Source organism: Candoia aspera, chromosome 1, assembly GCF_035149785.1.
Source record: "Candoia aspera isolate rCanAsp1 chromosome 1, rCanAsp1.hap2, whole genome shotgun sequence".
In the NCBI taxonomy this organism is placed as follows: domain Eukaryota; kingdom Metazoa; phylum Chordata; class Lepidosauria; order Squamata; family Boidae; genus Candoia; species Candoia aspera.
Window position 1 is genome coordinate 26,430,554 of NC_086153.1, and position 23,964 is coordinate 26,454,517.

Genomic DNA, 23,964 nt, shown 5'->3' on the forward strand with positions numbered 1-23,964 from the left:
TAGTGCTACATTGGAATAGACAAAAAAAAAAAAAAAGGAACAGGCAGACAGGAGATAGCTGTGCAGTCCAAGAGTATGGGATGATGGTCTTTATTGAGTGCCCTTTCTTATACATTGTGACTTTTCTTCTTTGTAAGATTGCAGGCCGGTAGTATCTTATTGGCTTGTCCAGAATTTATATCTCTTAGCCAGTTGCTGGTCCCGGCAATGGAACACTGAAGGGCAATTACTCCTTTTTATTAATGTTTTTCTTGTTGATAATTATGATTTTTTTTTTTAAAGGTGATGCCAAATTGCTCTGGATGCAAAAAGGAATTGAAGTACTACTTTAATTCCTTGGAACTACCTATATAAGGACTGGTTTCAGGAATGTTATAACCAAGTAAAAACTATTATTAAAAAGCTATTAAGCCTTAATTATTCAGGCCCCACTCTGGTGTTGTCTAATAAGGAATAGGATCAGAAAACTCTCTTGATCTAACTGAAGCTTTGAGCCACAGGGCCAGCTCTATATATGTAAGATCGAGACCCAATCAATGCTTCTGCTTTTCTCACACTATAGGCAATCAATATGTAATTGCACAGTATGATTTTGCCCCTATGAGTGACCGTGATCTGCCTTTGACTGTAGGAGAGAAGTTTGAGGTCTTCTTCAGGTAGGTGATCTTACCCAACTTTTGACTGGTTCCATCAGCTCCAATATCTCTTTTGCTATCAATGCAGAAAAGTATTTCTCAAATATGGAACATGCCCATTAGAAAACTCCTGTATTACACTTGTTTTGCTCATCTGCATCTGACCTGGGACACCGCCTCTTAGAAAATGTTCAGAAGAGACTTCAGAAAACTGTTCAATGTTCATTCCTCCCAGTGCTAGTCAGCCATAATGCCATAATAACCATTGTGAGATTTCATTTTTCGAAGATCATAATGCCTCTGTCCTGTATTTAAGTGCATTTCTCTTCAGAGTAGATATTGCTTTGTTCAGTCTACTTTGTTTATTTATTTATTTTTTACTGTACTTTGTTCACAGTAATGGGGATTGGTGGTTAGCAAAATCCCTTACTACTGGAAAGATGGGCTACATTCCTAGCAATTTTGTGGCCTACATCAACAGCCTGGAAGTAGAAAAGTAAGTTTGAGAAAGCCAGGAGGCTGAGAGATGGAGGGCTCTTGATATTTGTGTGATGCATGCAAAGAATGTGTCATCTAACTTTGACATCATGTGGAAACCCTAGGTGATATTTAAACATGTTTCTTGCCATCATGATCTGCCACAAGCTATTCTCAGGTCCATGGTTGTATGCATGTATGTTTGTGCATATATATATGTGTGTGTGCACGTGTGTGTGTGTGTGTGTGTGATAGATAGATAATTAGTAGATAGATTCCAATTATGCTTGTGTGGATGGATTTTTGATGGTTAAGATGACTGCTTTGCCCAGGATCTTATTCTTACGTTAGGCTATGTTGATGTTAATAATGGTAATATTTTTTCAATATTAGTAATATTTTCTATATTTGATATGTGAGATGAAGATATTTTTGTCATTTCGAAAGATTATATAACAATGTTAAGAAGTATTGGGAGTGGATATGCATTTTATAAATAAGGTAATAACTTTCTGAGGTGGGATAAATTTTTATGATTATGGCTGATATGGATTTTGGTGATTAAGATGAATACCCAGGATGTTCTTCTTATTTGAAATAATACTAATATTGATAACGGAAATTTTATATGAATGTTAAGAATTACTGGGGAAAGATACAGTATATATTGTGATCCTAAAGGTTTTTTAAACTGAATATAGAACAGAATTTATCCCTCGTAAGTTTGTGGAATATTTAGTTTGAAATAATGGTTTGATTTGTATTTTTTATATATTAAGAGTTAGATATTTTATGTATAATGATGGATGGTAGTATTAGGGATATAATAAGATAAAATTAAATAGATTTGGCAGAGAAGGCGAAACTGATTATAGAAATATGTGATAATATTTAATATAAAATTTTTCTTTGCTTTTGGTTCTCTTTTGTTTGTAATTTTAAAAAATGAAGTTATAGTTTTGAATTTTGATTAAGTTGAAATGGACTATAGAAATAATGTTTACTATAGTTAAAACTGGAGTAAGAGATTGATGTACTTTTTTATGTATATGCTGTAAAGAGTCGGAAGTCATTTTCTTGTATCTTTTTCTATTCGTTTCTGCACTTTTTCGTTTTTTTCCTTTTTTTAGTTTCCTTTCAATCTTTTTCTATCTTTTCATGTTTTATCTTTATTCTGAAAATATAATAAAGTTTCTTTAAAAAAAAGAAAGAAAAACACTGCTCTAGCTGGAGTCGTTGAATAAAAATCTTGCTTTTCTTTTTCAGATGGTTTTTTAAAGGCCTTAACAGAAAAGATGCTGAACGCCTTTTGATGGTGCCAGACAATAAAGTAGGCTCATTCTTGATAAGGGAAAGTGAAACTGTTCCAGGTAAGAAGTTGGAAGGTTGTTTTGTATATAAAAACTTGCATGAGTTGCCCACATTAGGGATTACATCATGGTAATAAAAGCAGCAAAAAGAAGTTATTTTTTCATTCTGATCATCTTCACAAACAGCAGTCCAGAGGCTGTTTAAAGTGACTCAGTCCTTGCTGGGGAGGGGCAGGTTGCAAGGTCATCTGCGGGGCTACTATGGGGAATATTCTAGCTATCTGGAGAGCAAAGTCACTTGGATTCACTTAGACTATGACTAGGCAGGTTCTGTTGAGGTGACTGAGGTAAGGCCTGGTGTGATTAGCTGCGATGAGTTTGAATCTGTCATTCCTGAGGATTTGGACAGGGTACTTAGGGCTGAAAACCAAGAAACTGTCCTTGCTCCTCCTGGCTCGTGAAAGTCACCCAGGAGGTGACATTTGATTGGGTCCATGCTGTAGTATCAGGGAGGGCATGGTCCCACCTTCCTTGAAGGTGATGGTACACCCCTCCTCAAGACGTTATCACTGGAACCAAGAGTTCTAGACAATTTTAATCCAATCTCCAATCTTTTCTTTCTAGGGAAGGTTGTTGAGAAGGTTTTTCAGGATTCTGAAGAGGGCTCTGGAGAAAATGGATTATCTAAACCCTTTTTAGTTTGGTTTCAGATTGGGAAACAGTACAGAGAGAGCATTGATTATGCTTGTTGGTGACTTTTGGCAGAGCCAGGTCAGGGATGATGCAACTGTCTTAGCTCTCTCTGAACTCTTAGTGGTTTTGATGTCTTCAACCACGGTGTCCTTCTGGACCACCTATGAGGGTTAGGAGTGATAGGCATTGTGGGTGGTTCTCCTCCCTTCTCTGTGAGTAGTTCCAGTCAGTGTTGGCAGGATGGCGGGGGGGAATCTGGGCCAAAACTCCTGATGTGGGATACCATAGGGGTTGCATAATGGGCTATGAGAATAACCTTGAGAAAGAAGAAGAAGAGCCGCAGCCAAGGCAACAGTCAGATAAGAGAAGTCTCAGCCCAAAGCAGCAATGGAATTTGAGAAGCATCTCAGACTTGACCCTCCCTAGTTCTCTTTAGGATAAAGGCAGGGAGGGGAGAGGCACATTCAGAGTTGCAAAATTCTGTTACTATAACCCTACTGTATAATAAAAGTAGTTTTAGTATTCATGACTTTAGGCTGAGATTTCTCTTATGTGACCATTGCCTTGGCTGCAGCTCTTCTTCCTCAAAGTTATTCTCACAGCCCTTTACAGGTTGACACTCTCCCTCTCTCTCACATACCCATTTAATATCTATATGAGGCCACTGGAAGAAGTTATCCATCAGTTTGGAGTCAAGTAACATCAGTATCTTGATGATACCCAGCAGTATATCTTAACTCTAGGCCAGCTGAATGATTTTGTCAAGGTCTGACTCTTGTTCCTGGGACTGGAAGTTGTGAGGGTCTGAACAGAGAGGAACTGGCTCAGGCTCATTTCTACCAAGACCAAGTGGCTGTGGGTGTTGGTCACTGTGACCAAGTGACTCCTCCATCCCAGGAAATTGCCATCTTTAGTTTTGGATAGGGTAGCAGTTTCTCATTCACGACTGATGCACAATTTCAGGTTATTCCTTGACTTACAACTCCTGCTCAAAGAGCAAGTGGCAGCTGGGCTAGAAAGGTAATTGCCCAGGTTTATCTTGGGTGGCAGCTGCTCCCATTCCTGGACTGGGAGGCTCTCCAGAGAGTCACTCATGCTCTGGTCAGCTCATGAATGAATCATTGCAATGTAGTCTACATGCAGCTGCCCTTGCACTTGGAAGCTTTAATCCAGAATGCAGCAGCATGGGTAGTAATGGGCGTATCATAGCATGCCCAGGGAACACTTCTGCTTTGTGAGCTGCAGTGGTTGCCAGTTAGCTTCCAGGTCCAATTCAAGCTGCTGGTTACCACCTAAAAAGCCCTTCGTGGCTATTTGAGGGACCATCTATCTCCAGTACTTTCTGCTTATCTGATGAAGTTGATGCAACTGATGAAGTTGGCATGTTCATGGTCCCATCAATCAAACAATGTCAGTCAGGAAACAGGTCTTCTCTGTCACTGTGCCTGCCCTCTGGAACAACATTATCCCAGAGATTTATATGACTACTATCCTGCATTTGTTTAAAAGGTTGTTAAAAATATGGGTCTTCTCCCAGGACTTGTTACAATGGGTAGTGAGCTTCTCATAGGATTGTCTTTGTTGGGTTGGACGGTTGTCTCTTTTGGATGTCCTTTGTCTCTTTTCTGCTTTACTTACAGTTTTGTATTGTTTTTACTGTTGTAAGCTGCCCAGAGTTGGCAGGGAGTTGGATAGCCTTATAAATCTATTTCTCTTTCTCTCTCTCTCTCCCTCCCTCTCTCTCTCTCTCTCTCTCTCTCTCTTCAAGAGAAATTAGCATCTATGTTGTGGAAAAATATGGAATGGATCACTTCTCGATTAACCAGTTTCCCTTATAATCATGGAATCATAGCGTTGGATCTTAGAGATCATCTGATCCAACTCCCTGCTTAGTGCAGAATCTATTTGAGCATATCTGACAGATGATCATCCAGCCTCTGATCTCACACATGGCAGCCTGCTCCACTAGGTGACAGCTCATACTGTCAGGAGACTTCTCCTGATGACCTGGACCTTCTTCCTTCTAATCTTGACCCATCAGTTCCAGTCTTGCCCTCTGGAGCAATAGAGTATAAGTCCACTGCTTTTTCTGTGTGATAACCAGAGGTATGCTGCTAAATTCTTAAGAACTGGCTCTGCCAGCTCCATTGCCCTCATGGTGCCACTAGCCGTGGAACAGTTGATTGGTGTGCTAGGCATCAAGGCTCTCCTCTGCTGTCAATCAGCTTGCAAAATTCCATAAAATTTAACAATTGGCTCTTGCAAGCTGGTGCAAGCTGGCTCCAGCACACCAGTGGTGATAACCCTTCAGATATTTGAAGACTGCTTGTCATTTCTTCCCCCCAGTTATATTTTCTGTATGGCTAAATATATCTAGATCTTTTAACCATTCTTCATAGGACTTGGTTTCCAGACCCAACACCATCTTGGTCAGCCCTCCTTTGAACTTGCTCCAATTTGTTACTGTTCTTTTTATAAATGCGATGCCCGGAATTTAACATAGAGTCTGATCAGGGCAGAGTAGAATGAAACAAGTACTAATCGAAGAGAATATCTGTAGCTCAGGGTTGAACTGTGGAGTCCTCAGGCAATAAAACATCTGGAAGAAAACCAAGCTTAGAGAGCACCAAGGGCTCCACATGGAACAAGTGCTTCCTAGGATCTGGACTCTGTGCTTCAGTTAATTTGCCTTTTTAGCAGCTGCATCACTCTGCTGATTCATGTTTAATGTGGCCAACAAGGACGCTTAGATTCCTTTCACGTTACTCCTTCCAAGCCAACCTTCCCCATGTTATATTGTGCCTTACATGTTTCCTACCCAAGTGCTGAAGTTGACACTCCTCCCTTTTAAATTCCATCCTATTCATTTCAGCCCACTGGTCAAGCCTGTCTTGAAGCCTTTGTAATTACCTAAAGCAAATCTGATGACTGCCTTAAATATTTTTTTAAAATAATATTGGTTTAGAAAAACTGTCTGAAATCTTGCAAGATAGCAAAATCTCACAAGATAAGATGTCCCTATGTTATGTCTGTAACCGTCTGCTGTAAACAAGGTCCTGAATGCTGGATTAAAAGTCTGGAGAGTTGAGATTTAGTTCCATTCCTGGTATGAAGCCTGATGTGAGGTACTTAAGATTGTGGCATTCTTGCATGACAGCTTGGAGGGAGATTGTCAAAATCTTGCAAGTTTTGATAACAGTAAAATGGTGATAAGGCACCCTGCTGCCTTGACCTGAAATGGGGAGAAAGAGAGCCATTCAGTTTAAAAATAACACAATGAAATGGTGGCAAGGCACATGATGGGATGAGGTGAGTGATCCCACCATTGGGAAACTGCCCACCTCTCAGATTGAGCATTCATAGTGCAACTGCAGAATAGCTACAAAAAACTCAAAAGTCAGGAGAACACAGGAGCATGGCTCCAATTCCAGTTCAGCTCAAATGCTATGTACAGAGGAGCCCTTCTGGCTGTTCTGTTCACAAAATGGCTGCTCAGAGGAACAATTGCAGGCAAAACAATTGGAATGGGCCAGGGAATGTTTGTTCCCTGTTGATTAACTGACTTGAATCATCTCTGGTGCTACTGCCTCTTCCCTGCACAGTGGTAATGACTCAGAAATTGCCTCCCTCCTACTGAAATAAATAAAGCAGTGGAAATGTTATCCAAACATCTCCATGTTACCCTAGCATCTGTAGGTTGCAAATAAATATTGTCATGTTCACTGTTTCAATGTACAGTATACATCGTAATGTTTCACATGCCATGGCGCTGACATGCGTTTCTGTTTGGGAGGGAGCTGCTGTGAAACCTTGTACCAAGCTCTGTATCTGTATTCATTACAATGGAATGTGTTTGGGTTATGTTCTCTGTTCAAGGACTTTTCCGGCAGACCATCAGAAACCGTTAGGAGCACCTGGGATTGTGAACTTGGGAAGATTCTACGGGGAGAGGGGTTTCATTCGCACCGAGGGTTTTTAGTTTGTATTTGGCGCGGTTTTATCATTCTCAGCTTTCTCTGTGATCCTGCATGCTATTCTTTAATAAATCAGATATCTTTGAATTCCTGCGTATGAGTCTGATAGTGTTTTAGAATAGGCAACCATTACATAAAGCTGAGAATCACCAAAGTTGTATCATTAGCTCCTACCAAGATTAGTTTCTTGTGAGGGAAAATAGTTAACAATGGCCGAGTCCAAGCTCACAACCGGAGGCCTTGAGGAGACGGCTAGCTTGATGCCTGAGTCAACGGTCAAGAGCGGAGAACTGAGCCTCACCCCAGAACCTTCAGATTTCCGGGATGAATCAAGTTCCAGTCCTGAGGTGGAGGAATCTGACAGAGAGAACCAGAGCAACCGGCACCCAGTGAATCACTCGCAGAGTTGATCACCTGGGATGAAGTGGGAGACCCCCAGCCAGGGACGTCCCAGGCATCCTGGAAGTATCGGTTCACACTAACCCCAGACAAAGAATCCACTAAGGTGTCCACAGAGAGAAAGCCGAACACACGATGGAGAGAGGACTCTCAAACACCTGAGAGACTAAGAGTGGTAGAAGCCAAAATAGAATCGATAGAGTACATGTTAAGAAACCTGTCTCTATCACTGGAGGAGCAGGGGAGACGCGGAGCAGCTTCACGCAACCATCCCCCATCCTCCCATCCGGGCTGCCAGCGGAGCAGGACCGGAGATGGCTCCGGGACGAATCTCCACCCCACAGGGCTCAATCACCAGTGTCCCCCCCCCCAAAGAGGGAAAGCTACTGTAACCTGGGACCCAACCACTCAAGTAGCTGCCGATTCCACTCCAACTGGAGTGGGGGTGAGAGACTTTCCTGTCAAGTTTGATGGGGATCCAACAAAGTTATCTTCCTTTTTAACTAATGCTAAAAGTTACATGAGGCAGTTTGGAGCATACTTCCCTTCCGAAGAGGCTAAGATAACTGCCATTGCCACCAAGTTGAAGGGTCGAGCAGCTGACTGGTATGTTCAATTAAGTGATGCTGACTCCCCTGCACTTGATCATTTCAATGAATTCATGTGGGCTTTAAAGCTGCATTTTGAGGATCCTCTGGCCAAGGCAAGAGCTAAGCAGGCACTGAAGAATCTTACCCAGGGCCAAATGTCCATAGCTGATTATGCCCTAGAGTTTAAGGCTCTAGCTGGGAAAATCCCCAACTGGTCTCAGTCAACCTTAATAGAACAGTTTAAAGAAGGACTCAACCGGGACATCCTATGGTGGGCGTTGTGTAGAGACGATCCAGAATCATTGTACGAATGGATCTGTCTGGCAGGCAAGGCTGAGCATGCTCAGCATACCTTCATGCATGCTAGAAGATATGAAAGACCACCCGCCACCATGAGGGGACCCTGAAGTGCTGCAACTGCTGCCCGGCCAAGCTATAGAGCCTGGGATGAGGAGAGAGATCGGTGCTACGCGAGGGGTCAGTGTCTCCAATGCGGAAAGGAAGGGCATCGAGCAGCTGATTGCCCGAAAGCCAAGGCTGGGGATCAAGTGGGGAAGCTGCCGGCTAAATCGCCCCCCCCCTCGTGGCGGATGACAGCAGCCAAGGGTGCAGCCGATGCCGAGGAAGTATTTTAATTCTCGGGAGAGGCTGAAGACGACTCTAAGGAGCCGGCGGGAAACGCTAGCCACCTGCCATGAAGAGCGCCTGCGGGCAAGTGGAGGAGGATGGGTGCGAAGATGCTATGGTGAGTGCTGACTGTCCCATTTTAGCAGTAAAAGTGAAATTAGGCTCCCGCATGAAAACTGCAGAGGTCTGGGCTTTAGTTGACTCTGGGTGTTCCAGGTGTTTAATTCACCCTGATTTGGTTGCTGCTTTGGACTTGCCTAGCTTTCCCCTCCAGCAGTCTTTGATCTTCACTCAGTTGGATGGTTCAACGGCAGGGAGGGGGGGAAGCAACCCATTTCACTGGAACTGTCACAATGCAAATGGGTAGCCACCGTAAGACTTTGAAATTCGTTGTAGCACCTGTTGGCAATCCCTTGGTAATTCTGGGGATCCCCTGGTTGACCTATCGAAGCCCATATATAAACTGGGAACACAGAACTGTGACTTTTAAAGATGGGTTATACCAAGCTCCTGCAGCGGAGAGAGCTGCACGTGCAGGGGTTGGAAGGGCTCCAATCGCCTCACTGCGCCCTACCTTGGCACATTTAGAAGGCTTGCCCGATTGATACCAAGACTTTGCAGATGTATTTGGGGAAATGGAAGCAGATCAGCTACCCCCCCCCCCCAGAAAACTGACTGCGCAATAGAGTTGGTTCCCAATGCTCAATTGCCCAAGCCAAAAATTTACCCAATGACTCAGAAGGAGCTTGAGGCATTACGGGACTTCATTGATAAAAATCTGTCAAGGGGGTTTATTGAACCTGCTAATTCCCCAGTTGGGGCCCCTGTGCTATTCCAGGAAAAGAAAGATGGCACACTTTGACTCTGTACGGACTATCGAGGGTTAAATTCCATCTCAATTCTCAACAAGTACCCTCTTCCGCTCATGAAGGACATGTTAGCTCATTTGTCAAAGGGCAAGATTTTCTCCAAGCTCAATCTTCGCGAAGCCTATTTCCGCATCTGCATACAAGCTGGGGATGAGTGGAAAACTGCTTTTAATTGCCCACTGGGTTCATTTCAGTACAAAGTCCTTCCTTTTGGGTTAGCAGGGGCACCCAGGCTCTTCATGCAGTTGATTAATGAAGTTCTACATGCTCATTTGTTTAAAGGGGTCCTGGTTTATTTAGATGATGTTCTCATTTACACTGAAACCGAGGAGGAACACGAACGCCTCCTCAAACAGGTGTTATGCAAGCTTAGAGATGCCAAACTCTATGCCAAACTTTCCAAATGTGAATTCCACAAGACCCAACTTGACTATCTGGGCTATTGGGTGTCTGACAAGGGCATTGAAATGGACCCTGCAAAAATTCAGGCAATTTTAAGTTGGGAACGTCCCCGCACCTGGAGGCAATTGCAAAGTTTCCTCGGGTTCAGTAATTATTATTGCCAATTTATCCAGGGGTTCGCTGAGATTACCTTGCCCCTCACTGATTTACTCCATACCAAGGGCTTGGGGGAGACATGCAAGGTAAAACATCCTGGAGCAGTGCTGAATTGGACGCCTGAATGCCAGGCAGCGTTCGAAAAACTGAAATCCCTTTTCACTGCTGAGCCTATTCTACAGCACCCCAATCCCGAACGCCCCTTTGTGGTCCAAGTTGATGCTTCTGACTCCTCAGTTGGGGCTATTTTGTTACAGAGAGATTCTGAAAATCACTTAAAACCCTGCGCTTATCTGTCCAGGAAATTTTCTGAAACCGAACGCGGTTGGCATGTTTGGGAAAAGGAGGCGTTTGCTGTAGAAGCCGCTTTGGAAGCCTGGCATCACCTCCTTGAAGGCACTAAATGCCCTTTCGAGGTTTGGACCGATCACAGGAATTTGGAAGCCCTCCGCACCCCCCAGTGTCTCAGTCCTAAACAAATTCGCTGGGCTCAGTTTTTCAGTCATTTCAACTTCCAGTTAAAATTTATCCCAGGAAAGAAAAACTTTCTGGCCGATGCTTTGTCACATTTACCTCAGGATTTTGACCAGAGGGCAGATGTGGTTGGGACTGTTCTCACTCAACCACAACTGGGTTTGGTTGCTGTCACTCAGAGCCAGACCCGTGCGCAGGGAACCCTGCCCCCAGCCCAGTCTGGGAAGTGGAAAGTGCAAGTTCCTTGTCAGTTACAGAAGGACTTTCTCCAGGCGCTGAAATCTGACACTTGGTTGCTAGCTAATAGAGACACTGTTTCTTTTGAAAACGGTCTGGCATGGGTGGAACACCGCCTTTATGCGCCTGAAACTTTAAGAGCTGATATTTTATAGCGTTGCCACGATGATAAACTTGCTGGACACTTTGGTTTTGTCAAAGCCTTGCATTTGGTTCGTCGTCAATTCTGGTGGCCGACCTTGAGACGTGATGTAAAAGACTATGTTGCTTCCTGTCCTGTTTGTGCCATGTCAAAACGTAAGGGGGGAAAACCACAGGGGCTTCTACAGCCAGTGGCCAGCCCGTCCCGTCCCTGGGACGAGATTTCTATGGATTTTATTGTGGATCTTCCTCCCAGTCAGAAGAAAACTGTAATTTGGGTTGTAAAAGATTTTTTTCCCAAACAAGCACATTTCATTCCATGTGCATCCATCCCGTCAGCCCAGCAATTGGCGCACCTATTTCTCCTCCACATCTACCGCCTCCACGGTAGCCCATCCCATTTGGTCAGTGACCGCGGGACACAGTTTACTTCCCAGTTTTGGAAATCATTTTTAAAATTGATTGGCACCAAACAAGCGCTGTCCACGTCTTCCCATCCTGAGACTGACGGTTCTACTGAGATTTTAAACTCCACTCTTGAACAGTTTCTTAGAGCATACATTAACTACCATCAGGACGATTGGGTGGAGTTATTACTTTTTGCTGAAGTGGCTTACAACAATGCTGTCCACCAAAGTACCGGACAAACCCCTTTTCATGTGGTTTCTGGTCACGACTTTGTTCCCATCCCTGAATTGCCACAGCCCCCTTCCCAAACATATTCTGCATCTGACTGGGCTGTTAAGCTGTCTGATTCCTGGCCGGTGATTCAACAAGCTTTGGCTGATGCCCAGGCTGCTTACAAGTTCCAAGCCGATAAGCATTGTTCCTTACAACACGACTTCAAGGTTGGAGATCAGGTGTATCTATCTACCAAATTTATCAAGTCACCACAACCCTCTAAAAAACTTGCTCCAAAGTTCATTGGTCCTTTCCCTATTGTTGCTCTTATCAATCCAGTTACTGTTAAATTGGACCTGCCTCACAATTTGAAACGCTTGCACCCTGTTTTCCATTGCAGCTTGCTCAAGCCTGTGCACCACTTCTCCCGCTGGCATCCTCAACCTTCCCCTCCATGATTGATAGCCAACAGCACTTTGAGGTCAAGGAGGTCGTTGATTCTTGCAAGCTTCGGGGCACCCTCCAGTATCTGGTCCAATGGAAACACTTTCCTCATCCTGAATGGGTGTCTGCCCACCATGTTAATGCTCCTGATTTAGTTCACCGTTTCTGTTGAGGTTTTCCTACTAACGATTAAGACTGCTATTGTGCCTAATCATTTTGGCCGGGTGAAGAGGTTGTATTTGATTGCCTCCTTTCACGTGCTTCATGCAAATCGCCTGGGGGGAGGATCCTGCCCAGACTTGTTTCTTACTTCTTCTTTTTCTCTCTGCCGATATGTAGCCAAGCCAGGCTTGCTCTCAATGAGAGCTAAGTCCTTTAAATATGTTTTGCTTTTGTTTTGCTTTCTGTAAATAAATTATTTTTATAGATATGCCTGGTGTGTGTGACTTTTCTGACCTCTCCTGGGCTAAAGGCTTTCCCAGCATTCTGCCAACAGGTTATGGGCCCAGTGAGCAGCCCAGTAAAACCCAGAGAGAAAAGAGAGATCAGCTCCACACCTCATGCACAATTTAAAGGCAGGTAGCAAAGACCTGTGAAGATTTTCTTTGGAGCCGCCTGGAGATTTTCCAGCAACTGCCGGTCTACAGGACAAAGAAGCTAGCTGAGGTGACTTGCAAAAGAAGGAAGAAGCCATGGCTACCTCCCAGCCGTCAGCGATGCCTCTGGAGCGCCTATCAGAGACCAACTATTTGAATTGGGCCCTGAAGATGGAAATGTATCTTTGCAGAGAGAATCTTTGGCTGCCAATTGGTGAGCAAACCCCCCAAAATCCCAGTGCTGAATGGCTGAGACAGGATGAGCAGGCTAGAGCCACCATTATCTTGGGAGTTGAGGACAATCAGCTAGTCCACATGCGAGGCATGCAGTCTGCAAAGCAACTTTGGGACGCTTTGAGAGACTTATATGTAAAGGCAACAGCAGGGAGTAAAGTTACTCTGACGAAAAAGCTGTACAGAGCCTACCTTGCAGAAGGAGATAGCCTTCCTGAGCACCTGCATTATATTCAGCAGCTGTTTGTTGAGTTGCAGGAGAGAGGAATGGAATTTACACCTCTCACAAAATCATATATCCTCCTGTCCTCACTGAATGCAACGTGGGACACACTGATCTGTAGCCTGGAGGCTATGCCTGAAACAGACCTCACCCCATTGTATGTTACACAGCACTTACTCGCTGAATGGGAGAAGAGAGAGGAAAGATCCCCCCCCCCATCTCTTCTGGAAAGCTGCAATACCAGAAAATGAGGGAAAAGAAGGGAAAGGAACCTGAGGCCACAGCACTAGCCAGCCAGCGATGTTTCACTTGTGGTTCAGCTGGACATTTGCAAAGAGACTGTGCCATGAGACCCAAGACTAGAAAGACAGAGAAGAAGAACACAAGGGCAACACAGAAGAAGGCTCTTCAGACAACCCAAATTGCACAGGTTGCTGAGAAGGGTAATTCTGATGTATGGGTGTTAGATTCTGGGGCCAGTTGTCATTTATGTAATTGTAAAAGCTCTTTTGTGTCACTGTCTAAAACTGAAAGACAAAGTGTATCTTTGGCTGATGGGTCTGTGACCAAAATTATGGGACAAGGTGACTTGTATTTATCCTGCTTAGGAGAAACTGTAAAAGGTGTGTTGTATGTGCCAAATTTACAATCAAACCTTTTATCTGTGGCACAATTGGCTGCAACAGGGTATATCATAACATTTAAGAAAAATGGTTGTGAGATACGAAAAAATGGGAAATTGTGTGCCACTGGTATGTTAAAAGACTCCTTGTACATTGTGCAAAATGCAAGGAAGCCAAGCTGCAAGGCTGCAGTTGGCAACACTCCATATCATGACCAATGTGTACACCTGATGCACAGGAGATTTGGTCATGCTAATTTCAAGTATATAGCACAAATGCCACAGCTGTGTGCTGACCTAAAGATAAAACCCTGTGATAAATACTTAGACTGTGTAGTTTGCAAAAAATGCAAAACACTAAAAGCTCCTGTGAGTAAGCACAGTGACAGAGTTACAACTAGACCTTTGGAAATTGTACACTCTGACATTATTGGTCCTTTTGCTCCAAGTCTTGGACAAGCAAGGTATGCAATGACAATCATTGATGATTTCTCAAGATACACATTTATCTACATCTTAAAACATAAAGATGAGGCATTTGAGAAATTTAAAAGTTTTGTGACATGGGCAAATGGAAAATTCCCTAGGCCTGTATCTGCACTCCAATGTGATAGAGGAGGAGAATACCTTTCTCACAAATTCAGAAGGTTCCTAGTGGAAAAGGGGATAGAACAAATTCTTTCTAACCCTTACACCCCTCAGCAAAATGGTGTTGCTGAAAGAAAGGGCAGAACCTTGCAAAATGCGATGGAATGCATGATTAAAGATTCACAATTATCTTTTAAGTACTGGGGAGAGGCCATATCTACTGACACTTATGTACAAAACAGATTGTATAACTCTGTGATTCAGGACACTCCATTCCATTTGTTTTATGGTGTGAAACCAAAGGTAAACCATCTTAGAGTGTTTGGTAGCACTGCATGGGTTCACATTCCAAAACAGCAGAGAAGGAAAGGAGGCCCCACAACAAAGAAAGCCATCTTTGTTGGCTATGAACAAAGCCAGAGGAGCTACAGGTTCATAATGGGAGAGAAATTGATAATTAGCAAAAGTGCTTCTTTTGCTGAACAAAACTGGGGGAGATTAAATTCTAGCTCTCCAGTTGATCTGACCACCACAAGAGAACAGCAAGGACTTGCTGATGGTGATATTTTGCCTGATGAGGACATTAAACCAGAAAAGCAAACTGAAGATCTGTCTGATGAGACAGATGCTTCTCAGGAAAGTGATAGGAGTCAAAATTTAAGCCCTATATTACCTCGCAGATCTCAGAGGAGTAATAAAGGCGTTCCTCCATCACGTTTTCAGGCTGAAACAGTAAAGGCTTTTCACATATTCACAGAACCTGAGTCTTTAGAACAAGTGAATGCTTTACCACCAGAGATTGCACAAAATTGGCATTCTGCCATGCAACAGGAATTAGCATCCTTGAAAGAAAATAAAACATGGAAACAGGTAAATCTACCTCCCAATGAACGCTGTCTGGGTTGTAGGTGGGTTTTCAAACTGAAAAGGGATGCTGATGGCAAAATCCAAAAATATAAAGCAAGGTTGGTTGCAAAAGGGTTCACTCAAAGGAAAGATTTAGACTTTGACAAGACTTTTGCACCAGTTACTAAAGGTGAATCAATTAGATTACTGTTAAAAGTTGCTGCACTCAAGGGAATGTCAGTTAACCACTATGACATTCAAACTGCATTTCTCTATGGTGATTTAGACCACAGATTATACATGCAGCAACCCCCTGGCTATGAAAAAGGGGGGAATCTAGTCTGTGAACTGCAGAAGTCAATCTATGGGTTAAAACAAGCTGCTAGATCCTGGAACCAAAAAGTAGATGAAAAACTGCAGAATTTTGGTTTTGAAAAAGGAAAAGCAGATCCCTGTGTATATATGAAGAAGGACAAACAAGGCTGTATGTATCTGTGCATTTATGTTGATGATTTGCTGCTATTCACATCAACAGAAAAACAAAGGCTTGATTTTGAAGCCTGCATGAAAAGCCATTTCATATTAAAAAGCCTTGGAGTTGTGACCAATTTCCTAGGTTTGGAAGTACACAGAGACAAGGATGGTAGCTTTCTGTTAAACCAACGTAGTAAAATTCAAAAGCTCCTAGAGGATTTTAATATGCAAGACTGTAAACCAGTCTCTACTCTGATAATAGATTTTCAGAAAGATATAGGAGAAACTCAATTAACTGAGGCAGAGAACTATAGATCTGCAATTGGAAGTTTACTGTACATTGCAAATCATTCTTGCCCAGATATCTCAAATTCTGTGGCCATTTTAAGTAGACAGATAGAGAAGCCTACATCTACTGGAAAAGCAGCATTGAAGAGGTTAATGAGGTATTTGCAAGGAACAAAGAATTATTGCCTGAAGCTAAATGCCTCTGGAACTGAGAAATTGCAGGCTTTTGCCGATTCTGACTGGGGAGCAGATGTCAGTGACAGAAAATCCACTTCTGGGATTTTAATTCAATTTGCTGGATCTAGATTAGGCTGGCATTCTAGAAAACAAACACTTGTTGCTCTTTCCACTGCAGAAGCAGAGTTTTATTCTCTAACACAAACCTGTAATGAGGTTACATGGTTTAAACATTTGTTAAAAGACATAGGCATGGAAGTGAACCAGCCTGTAACTGTTTATGAGGATAATCAAGCTTGCATTGCTATGGCAAAATCTGAAGCCTGCAGAAATAGAACAAAACATATCAATATTAGATATCAATATATCAAAGATATGATAAGCAAAGGAGAAATAATGTTAAAATATTGTGAATCAAAAGACATGATTGCTGATATTTTAACCAAACCTCTTCCTGTACCAAGACACAAAGAGTTGTCAGAGAAGATTGGTTTGCATCTTAATCTGTAGTATAAAAAGGGGAGTGTTGAGGTTTTCCTACTAACGATTAAGACTGCTATTGTACCTAATCATTTTGGCCGGGTGAAGAGGTTGTATTTGATTGTCTCCTTTCATGTGCTTCATGCAAATTGCCTGGGGGGAGGATCCTGCCCAGACTTGTTTCTTACTTCCTCTTTTTCTCTCTGCCGATATGTAGCCAAGCCAGGCTTGCTCTCAATGAGAGCTAAGTCCTTTAAATATGTTTTGCTTTTGTTTTGCTTTCTGTAAATAAATTATTTTTATAGATATGCCTGGCGTGTGTGACTTTTCTGATCTCTCCTGGGCTAAAGGCTTTCCCTTTAGCATTCTGCCAACAGTTTCCACCTTGCTTACCCTTTGAAGCCTGCTGCTTAGTATTTTCTTTCTTTTGGGGGGGCAGTATGTCATGTTCACTGTTTCAATATACAGTATACATTGTAATGTTTCACATGCCATGGCGCTGACGTGCGTTTCTGTTTGGGAGGGAGCTGCTGTGAAACCTTGTACTAAGCTCTGTATCTGTATTCATTACAATGGAATGTGTTTGGGTTATGTTCTCTGTTCAAGGACTTTTCTGGTAGACCATCAGAAACCGTTAGGAGCACCTGGGATTGTGAACTTGGGAAGATTCTACGAGGGGAGGGATTTCATTTGCACCGAGGGTTTTTAGTTTGTATTTGGCGCGGTTTTATCATTCTCAGCTTTCTTTGTGATCCTGCACACTATTCTTTAATAAATCAGATATCTTTGAATTCCTGCTTATGAGTCTGATAGTGTTTTAGAATAGGCAACCATTACAACATGCACAGGATTTGGCACAGGCTGGCCACACCAGGCATTTATTGAGGCCAACATGTAAGCATTGATCCTACCACCAATCCCTAGATGATCCCTCACTTTCCTTGTTATCCCTTGTCGTTCATCTTCTGGCTCTCAGATAGTGAGCAGTGACAGAAGAAAAGGAAGAAACCCTAAACTCTGCGCATCTTTTGTAAGTTGGGCTCAGAGGGAATCACAGCAGTAACAATTGCAAAGAGCAGAAGGAGTCTGGTAGCCCCTTTTTCAACTTACAGTAAATTTTTATTAAAAGGCATGAGCTTTTGTGAGCTACAGCTCACTTCTTCATTTATTGTATGGAGTGGCATCTCCCTCCCTTCTTCCTCCTTCCCGTTCACCACTCCATGCTTCTGATAAAGTCAGCTATAGCTCACAAAAGCTTATGACTTTTAACACAATTTTATAGGTCAGAAAAGTGACTACCAGACTCCATCTGATTTTTGGCTACCATACTTAATCTCTTTCTGCAACTTCAAGGAGAGGAAAGAAGGAAAGTTTGCAAAGCTCACTTGATCATAAAGTGTGTTGCTTTGCAAAGGGAGCTGAACTGAAAGTGGTCAGGAGTAGAGAGATTCTGTGCCTTGTGTGGCAACCATGCATCCCAAACCAACAGTGATTAATTGAGTATTCACATTAAATAACACAAATTAACATATAGGTGCACATTTGGGTGGGTTGTATAGTAGAGTCAGGCTTCAGAAGAACTTGGCAGATCACTGGTCTTTTCATTGTTCAGTGCTTTGACCCTAGTAATATGAAATCAGATCCTGTAGTCTGATGTGGCTTGAAATTCAAGAGTAGTTTCCCCCAGTCTGGCACCCTCCAGAGAAGTTGGGACTGGAATTCCCAGAATTTCACACTTCTGGCAATTCTGAGATTTGCTGCCCCAGCCTATCTGGAAGGTGCATGGTGGAATAGCCCCCTCTATGATAGACTGCTCCTTCTAATGGGACAATATAAGCACTAACAAATAATTCCCATTCTTGTTTTTTCTTGTTCCAGGTGCCTTTTCACTGTCCATCAGAGACTTCTCTTCCCACGGGGATGTTGTCAAGCATTACAAAATCTGCACAATGGACCAAGGGGGATGCTATATCTGCCCCTCAATTACATTTCCTTCTCTGCAGAAGCTTGTTAAGCATTATTCCAGTAAGAATACTTCTGAAAGGTGTCAGGTTCATATTTAACAAGATATAAAGCAGAGACTGTCCCATAGAAGCAGAACAACTCAGATTAGGTTCTGTGGTTTCTTTGTGACAAAAGAAGAAAGCAGGGCAGTTTGCAACACAAGCCAGCTCAGGTTTTCCAAAGCCAGTGAAGAGTTAAGAGTTGAGATGGCCACTTTTGGCACGTTAAAAAAAATGTATGGATGTTACTATTTTTTAAATTGCTTTTTATCAGATAATTTAAAAGCACAATAAAGAAAGAAAAACAGAAAAAAGATAAATAGCACCTAAAACGGAATACAATTCAGTACTAAAAATGTGACTGTAGGTCTACCTAGTTAAGTGATCAGTATAATATGAATTATAAATCAGAAAAGAGATTGTAGTGATTTCTGTCTAATCTAAGAAATCTATCCTTGTTTAGCAAATCAAACCAACACTTAAACATTAAAATCTTATGTTAAGAGAAACCCAAACTTTGTATGCAGTACAAGCCCATAAATAGAATTATAGGGCAAAAATAGTTTTCATCTTGTACTGAATTCTGTATCAGATCTGTTTTTCAGATACCAGGTTATTTTTGACATTGTCCTGTACTCACAAAACTTACTTACTATTCTCCTTCCACCACTATCAAAAGTGGAGGGGATCCAAACCCATCAATGCTGTCCCAAACACAGGACTTGTTAGTACAAAGACTGCACTAAGGATAGGACTGAGAAGCTGATGTATGTGGCATTAGTGTCTTTCACATATACGTCCTACCTGCATGAGTAAGGTCACTAGAGAGCAGCAGACCTGAATAATTCCTGTTCCCATGGCATATAGCATCTCTCATGTAGTGGCTGCTTCCATGCATTCCATGCATTTTTCCCCATTGCATACTATTTTGGTACCAGGGTACTACCATCAAGATTTCTGAGAGCATCAGAAGCTTTAGTGGGCAAGATGATGATGCAAAATGTGAATTTCTCTGCTTGTCCTGATTTTTTCCCTACCTTCAGGAAAGGGATCTGGAGGTTCCCTTCTTTCTTAACTTGGGGAGAGAGGAGGCTTTTCCAACCTCAAAATAACAGGAAACTGTCCAACTGATTTTTGTTATCTCATTCTCTGAAACTGAACCTTTGGTTTGTTCTCCTTCCCCTCTGTGTCACCCTGCATAGCTAATGAGAATGGTTTGTGCCAGAGGCTAAGATATCCATGCAAGTCTCTGACTCCACAAATACCCTGGGCTGCTGATGAATGGGAAATCCCACGAGACACCATAAAACTCATCAAGAAGCTGGGAGCAGGCCAGTTTGGTGAGGTGTGGATGGGTAAGTTAAGCATGATACTGTAACCTCCATGACTCTTTTAGATCCCTTATTTCCTCATTTGTATGTTATTCTTACTTTTTTTGCTTTTACTCTTTCTCTAAAACATCTAATTAAAAGAGAAAGAAAAAAGCTTGGTATTACCCATCGCAGGAGAACATGTGTGTGAGCTTTTGCCTTGCAGTTGAAGGCTATGATATGCAAAGAGGAAGTAATATATGAAGATAGAGAGAATTGTTTTCCATTCGGTTGCAACTTTATAAGGCACTGACCAAGAGAAAAAAAAAGGCAAAATTATGACATTTAAATGCAATCCATCTAAGAACATTAGAAGAATGCTACTGGATCAGGCCAAGGCCCCTTCTAATCCATCTTCTACAACACACAGGAGAGCCAGTTACACTCAGGAAGCTTACAGAGAAGATTGATAAACCTTTTCTAGTGTTGCTCCCTATCAATTGTATTTAAGGCCTGCTTTCTTTGATTTTGGAAGTATATTTTCTTTTGAATCTGAGCATTTTTAGGACTTTTCCCCACTTGTAAGTAACAAGGGAGAGCCAGTTAAAGTGGGAGACCGTGAGCTCTAGTCCCACCTTAGGCACAAAGCCAGCTGAGTGACCTTGGGCCAGTCACTTTTGAAAAAACTTGCCAAGAAAATTGTGGGGACTTCTTCCAGGCAGTCTCCGAGAATCAGACACGATTGAACAGATTTTTTTCTTAAAAAGTAACAAGGATATCCGGGAGGGAGTGGGAGTTAAAAAATCAAAATGGCAGATGCACCTGTAAAATTGAAACCACACTCTTTTTCTGCATGTGTTACATGTACAACACATGTTTAAAAAGGGTGGGGCTTCGATTGCATAATCACAGACACAATTTTCACTATTTTTACCACCACCACACCAGTGGACACCTCTGACAACTAACCATGGATCAAATATGCCTTAGCAAACCTTTTTTTCTTCTACTGTGTCCCCATGATGTTGTGTCCACTTCCCCCAACCCGTGTGTAAGACAGCCTTACACCCAAATCCTTCCATGGAGGAAGTCAGGTAATTACAGTGACTTGAATGAGAGGCAACACAGTAGAACAGGGATTGGCCACGGGGATGGTCAATTCTGCCCTGGTCAGGGGCCTGATGGAGAACTCTTCAGCTCATTAGTGGGGAAAAGTGCTTAGTACTGCATTGGCTATGTCCCTGCAAATTGTGGCAAATAGGGAGGAATCATCATCCACTGTGGTGGAACTGAAGGCAGAACTGATGTGATAGAGTGGTTAAGACACCTCACAGGGTTGTTGTTGTGGGGAAAATAGGAGGAGGAAGGAGTATAAGGTATGTTCGCCGCCTGGAGTTATTCATAAAAATAATAAATAAAAATTACATAAATAAATAAATAAATAAATATTGGAATGGGATCAGGGAATCCCAGTTCAAGTCCATTCTCAGCTGTGGAAGCTAAATGGGTGACTTTGGGCCAACCTACTGTATCTCATAGAGTTGCAGTTATGAGAACAAGTGGGGTAGGAGGGCAATGTATATCAGAGGTTATCTGCAGGACCACATCTCCTTGAAGGCACTGTATCTCCCCATTAAATGGTCACATCCTCAGTTCCAAAATCTTGCTGTACATTCAAAAGAAAGGTTCCTAATGAGGAAAATGTGAACCACAGGGTCTCTTCCCGTTTGGATGAGTTCATGATTCCCTGTCCACTTTTAAAACTACCCATGGTTTAAAAAGGCCTTCCCCTTCCCCGGTTTTTTGTCTGTTTCCCATGAAAACTTGATGGAAGCTGGGCCACTCTTATTCAGTGACGTGTTCCCAAGTGGTGGCAGTACAGATTTGGGGTATTCTGGGGGCTGCTGATTCTGGGTTTGTGGACCACCATTTGCCCACAAACCTAGTTGCATTTTACAGAACATTACCTGATAGTCATTAATTTTCCCCCAAATGTTCCCCTGTAGGCTATTACAAGAATAATGTGAAGGTGGCAGTCAAGACTTTAAAAGAAGGCAGCATGTCCCCTGATGCCTTTTTGGCAGAGGCCAACTTGATGAAGAGACTTCAGCATAACAAGTTGGTTCGATTGCATGCGGTGGTGACCCAGCAGCCAATTTACATTGTAACGGAGTACATGGCCAACGGTAAATATGTCTTGTTAATCATTCCGATGGATCTCTATCAGTGCTATAGATCTGAACTAAGCAGGGAAAATCTGATTGTAGTTTTTTTTTTTTTTGCCAAGCATTTGTGATTTGCTTAATGAGCCTCAAATACTTGGACTATTTTTCTTTCAGCAAAGGTTCACAGTAAAAGCAACTATCCAGATAAAATCTATATGCTATTGTTGCAAAGGAAAATTGCCACAAAGAGAACATGGCTGTAATTCTTCCATCCTTACTTTTCTTAGGTTGTACTTTGGGTACAGGAACTCGGATGCTAATAGAGCTCCACTTTGGGGAAAGCAGCAAGTCTTTCCTCCTCCTACTTTCCTCTTCCTTTTTCCTCCTCCAGCCATTTCCTGGAATTTGGGGGGCATTTATTGAGGGAAGGACTGAGTAACATTGACAATATATTAGCTAATCAAGGCTCTGCCTTAGGCAGGCTACACTGATAGTAAATCCATTCACATATATACACAAAATCTTAGTGAAGAATCACTGAATTGGAAAGTATTCTAAGAGGTCCTCCAGCCCAATTTCCAATCTAATAATATGGTAAAGCAACCATTACAAAATCACATAAAATCTGATTTAAAAAATCACTGATTGAGTGATATGATTCTTCCCTTGGCAAGAGCCACAGCCTAAAGCTGAACACAGATACCAGCTGAAACTGACTGGACTAATATTCTCACATCCACCTTTATGATTGTTTGAATTTTTAATTGTGTTTTTTCCCCATTTTTGGACAGGATGCCTGCTGGATTTCTTGAACAAGCAAGGGAAGAAACTCTCTCTTCCAAAATTGATAGATTTCTCTGCTCAGGTAAATTATTTGATGCCTTAAAAACCATGATCGTGCAAAGTCTTAGTATATTTCTCAACCTGAAAGTTATATTAGGATCCCCAGTCACTGTCAATCCACTGTTTTTCAAAAGGAAAGAGATGTGTGGGAAAACAGGGGGAAAAGGTTGCACAGAGAGAAACAGAAGGGCGGCAGATGAGAGGAGAGGAGAGAAACCGAAGAGATAACAGGAAGTGAAGAGGTAACAAAGAAGACCAAAACAGAGACAGCAAGGGTGTCAGAGAAAAGCCAAAGAAAGAGGCAAAAGAAGCAGTATTTGAGAGACAAAGAAACAGAGGGACTGAAGGGATGGCTGAGAATGACACTGCTGAATTAAAACACTGTCCCTGAGTTAGCAGGAAGCACACTGGAATACAATTTGCTGTGTCAGTCCCTGTCCTGCATGGCCTCTGTTTGGGCAGGCTGCTGAATAGAGGTAAACTGACTTCATGAAAGCAAGGCATTTTAAGCAAAATGGTGGCTTTGCTGCCCTCTCCTTTTCCAAGGGTCACAAATCATCTGTGACACTTGCACGACACTCATGCAGGGATGAGGCTTGGGGAAGTGGCACGTTTTGACCAGTGGCTTCACTTGTGCTGTCTGCCAGACCACCTGCTAAAGAGAACACATGTTGTGCTCTTTTGAGACTCTGCACTTCCACAAGCTGCTGGACAAATTTGTGGAGATGAAGAGTTTTGAAAGAGTGCTAAATCCATATTCTTGGACAACTTGGTACCTCCTCCAGCCCACTAAACACATGTTTCTCCTGATATACCATGCTTTCACCAGAGTCTGGTTCTTTTAAAACACAAATGCTCTTCAGTGGGCTTGCAGAGGTGCTGGGTTTTCAAAGACCATACTCTTCTATTTTACTATGTTTAACTCTCTTGGTATCTCTATAAGTCTGCTGAACACAAACAGCTGCCCCACATAGCTGGGGATCGAAAGGAAGGAAGCATGGGAGCACCAGTCTAAAGTGGCAACGGGCAATAGATTGATCCCACCCTGTACTGCCAACATGATGGG

The 23,964-nt window shown here is 42.6% G+C and overlaps 1 protein-coding gene across 1 annotated transcript in view; it reads left to right on the top strand.

Annotated features, from left to right (window-relative positions):
• The first annotated feature begins 566 nt into the window (after positions 1–566).
• The window catches only part of BLK (BLK proto-oncogene, Src family tyrosine kinase), a 29,468-nt gene continuing 6,070 nt past the window's right edge, over positions 567–23,964 (top strand). The window contains exons 1-7 of the mRNA XM_063300961.1: positions 567–656; positions 1,033–1,131; positions 2,379–2,482; positions 18,456–18,602; positions 19,783–19,935; positions 21,897–22,076; positions 22,847–22,920. Of these exons, the coding sequence (XP_063157031.1) occupies positions 601–656; positions 1,033–1,131; positions 2,379–2,482; positions 18,456–18,602; positions 19,783–19,935; positions 21,897–22,076; positions 22,847–22,920 (813 nt within the window). The 5' untranslated portion in view covers positions 567–600. The remainder of the gene's footprint in view (positions 657–1,032; positions 1,132–2,378; positions 2,483–18,455; positions 18,603–19,782; positions 19,936–21,896; positions 22,077–22,846; positions 22,921–23,964) is intronic.